At 43.8% G+C, this 2,500-nt stretch overlaps 2 protein-coding genes across 2 annotated transcripts in view; one reads left to right on the top strand and one right to left on the bottom strand.

The window, feature by feature from the left end:
• The window catches only part of st14 (ST14 transmembrane serine protease matriptase), a gene marked incomplete at its 3' end in the record, with an annotated part of 55,369 nt that extends 53,852 nt beyond the window's left edge, over positions 1-1,517 (top strand). The window contains exons 11-12 of the mRNA XM_084048653.1: positions 820-950; positions 1,498-1,517. Of these exons, the coding sequence (XP_083904779.1) occupies positions 820-950; positions 1,498-1,517 (151 nt within the window). The remainder of the gene's footprint in view (positions 1-819; positions 951-1,497) is intronic.
• Positions 1,518-2,305: 788 nt separating this feature from the next.
• Positions 2,306-2,500, bottom strand: part of kirrel3l (kirre like nephrin family adhesion molecule 3, like) — a gene marked incomplete at its 3' end in the record, with an annotated part of 48,366 nt that continues 48,171 nt past the window's right edge. The window contains 1 exon segment of the mRNA XM_084048641.1: positions 2,306-2,386. Within this exon segment, the coding sequence (XP_083904767.1) occupies positions 2,306-2,386 (81 nt within the window).

Here is a 2,500-nt window from a genome sequence, read left to right as displayed (position 1 = left end):
CGCAGTGGTTCTCAAACTTTTTCATGTCAAGGACCCCCAAATTGACACTTATTAGCCCTCGGACCCCCATTTCAAAAGATAAGCCATGGACCCAAATAAGAGAAGATTTATACGGCTTTCTAGCAGTGATTCTCAACCATTTTAATGTCAAGGACCCCCAGTTTGACATGCATTAGGCTACGGACCCCATTTAATGGCATTTATACCTCTGGGACCCGAATTTATATTATAAAATCAATGTTAATCTAACTCTGAGAGTGGACAATGGAACCAAATGGACCCATTTGTACACTCTCAGAGTTACAGACCCGTATGGGTCCATTTGGTTCCTGTCCATCATTTAGCTGGGGACCCCCTGGAACCCCATCAAGTACCCCTGGGGGTCCCCGGACCCCACTTTGAGAACCAATGCTCTAGCGGTCACTAGTCAGACCAACATGTTGACCTCTCTCTCTCTCTCTCTCTCTCTCTCTCTCTCTCTAGGTACTGTGGTGAGCTGTCCTCTCTAGCGGTCACCAGTCAGTCTAACATGTTGACCTCTCTCTCTCTCTCTCTCTCTCTCTCTAGGTACTGTGGTGAGCTGTCCTCTCTAGCGGTCACCAGTCAGTCTAACATGTTGACCTCTCTCTCTCTCTCTCTCTCTCTCTCTAGGTACTGTGGTGAGCTGTCCTCTCTAGCGGTCACCAGTCAGTCTAACATGTTGACCTCTCTCTCTCTCTCTCTCTCTCTCTCTAGGTACTGTGGTGAGCTGTCCTCTCTAGCGGTCACCAGTCAGTCTAACATGTTGACCTCTCTCTCTCTCTCTCTCTCTCTCTCTAGGTACTGTGGTGAGCTGTCCTCTCTAGCGGTCACCAGTCAGTCTAACATGTTGGAGGTGAAGTTCCACTCAGACGAAGCTTTCACAGATAAAGGGTTCAGGGCCGAGTACAGCGCCTTCGACCCGTCCAACCGTGAGTTTAAAAAAAACAAACACTTCAACCCTTTATTAATCCAGTGTGCCTCAAATAGTGAAAATAACACATCTAAGAGTATGACGAGTTGTCGCTTGTCAATCTGCTATTTTCGCTGGATGTTTGCCTATCCACCTGTTTCCGTGGGTAGTTTCCTGATGTGTGGGAAACATCCTGCGGAGGGACCGGAAGTAGAAAGTAGCAGCTCAGTGTGTTTACATTTGCCAGCAGAACGTAGCTGCAGCATCACAGGTCGCATAGCGATTCTGACTCCAAGAACGTTTGTTATTAAGACTCGGCTTTTCTTAACGTCACAATGAGCTCAGGGACAACGTGTGCTGTGCGTGGCTGTCATTACAACCGAACCAAACTAAATGAATGGCTTAAACTAGAGTGCTTCGTGTGGGGCACTCTAGTACACATGCTTAACACATCATGCATGATGACGTTAAGAAGTGGCCTCGTATCGCTTTGTGGAGTCCATAGTTCTAAGTAGGCTAATGTAAATGTACGCATCCATTATTACCACCTGTCCTAAATGTTTTAGATACCTCCCGACACAGCTGATTCACGTAATCAATACGTCATTTATGAACCCGTTATTATCATTTAAGATAACCATCAGTCCCCGTGCTGAGGTCATATCATCAACAGCAGTAAAAATGCAACACAGATAGGTAGATCTAGATGAATATAATTAAACGTGCAGGCCCAAGCCAAGTGCTCCACTATTTTGTTTGGGTAGTCTATTTGGGTCGGCGTGGAAACATGTGCTGTTTGTTGACATTCTAAGACCACCTCATGGCTAATTTGCATATGATGTTCATATTATCCCACTGTCAACAAAGGAAAGGACATGTATTGTATTGTGTGGTGGCTTATTCTCACCTTCTTAATGACTGTACAAATGAAAGCATGGTTCTATTTGCACACTCACAATTACAACTGGTCTGGATAATGAACACTGAGGATTTTACTGTGAGAGACGCTATGCGCACAAACACGGCTACACTTACCATAACTAAGTAACCAAGTAAAAGTACTCATTATACAAAATGTCCCATTACACAAGTCTTCAAAATGTTAAAAAGTATTTTGAAAATAGCCGATCTACAAGCTCACAACGAAAGCTTGTAGGTCTGCTATTTTCAAATAGCCAAAGTATGGGGTAAAGTGTTTAATGCATGTTTTGTAATAATGAAAATCTACAAAGTAACTAGTAACTCAAGTTTTCAAATAATTATAGTGGAGTAAAAAGTACAATATTTGCCTCTGAGATGTTGTGGCCTAGACTGCAAATTGAAAATACTCCAGTAAAGTCAAAATTCCTCAAATGTGTACTTAAGTACAGTACTTCAAGTCACCTCCAGACAGATGGTCTTCTTCAGCTCAGTTGCAGAGCCGATGTTAACAGGCAGGGCCAGGCAAGCCCAAGCCTACATGATTCAGACCTGAGCACACTCTGTCACACTGAACACAGCACTACACACACCTGTAGGAAATGCAGGGTATTTTATGAAACCTACATCAAACTATCTCCAATCCAAGCA

This window comes from Gymnoscopelus microlampas, assembly GCF_963454915.1.
Source record: "Gymnoscopelus microlampas genome assembly, chromosome: 3".
Classification (NCBI taxonomy): domain Eukaryota; kingdom Metazoa; phylum Chordata; class Actinopteri; order Myctophiformes; family Myctophidae; genus Gymnoscopelus; species Gymnoscopelus microlampas.
The sequence above is the reverse complement of the archived record's forward strand: the minus strand, read 5'-3'. Positions and strand labels throughout refer to the sequence as shown.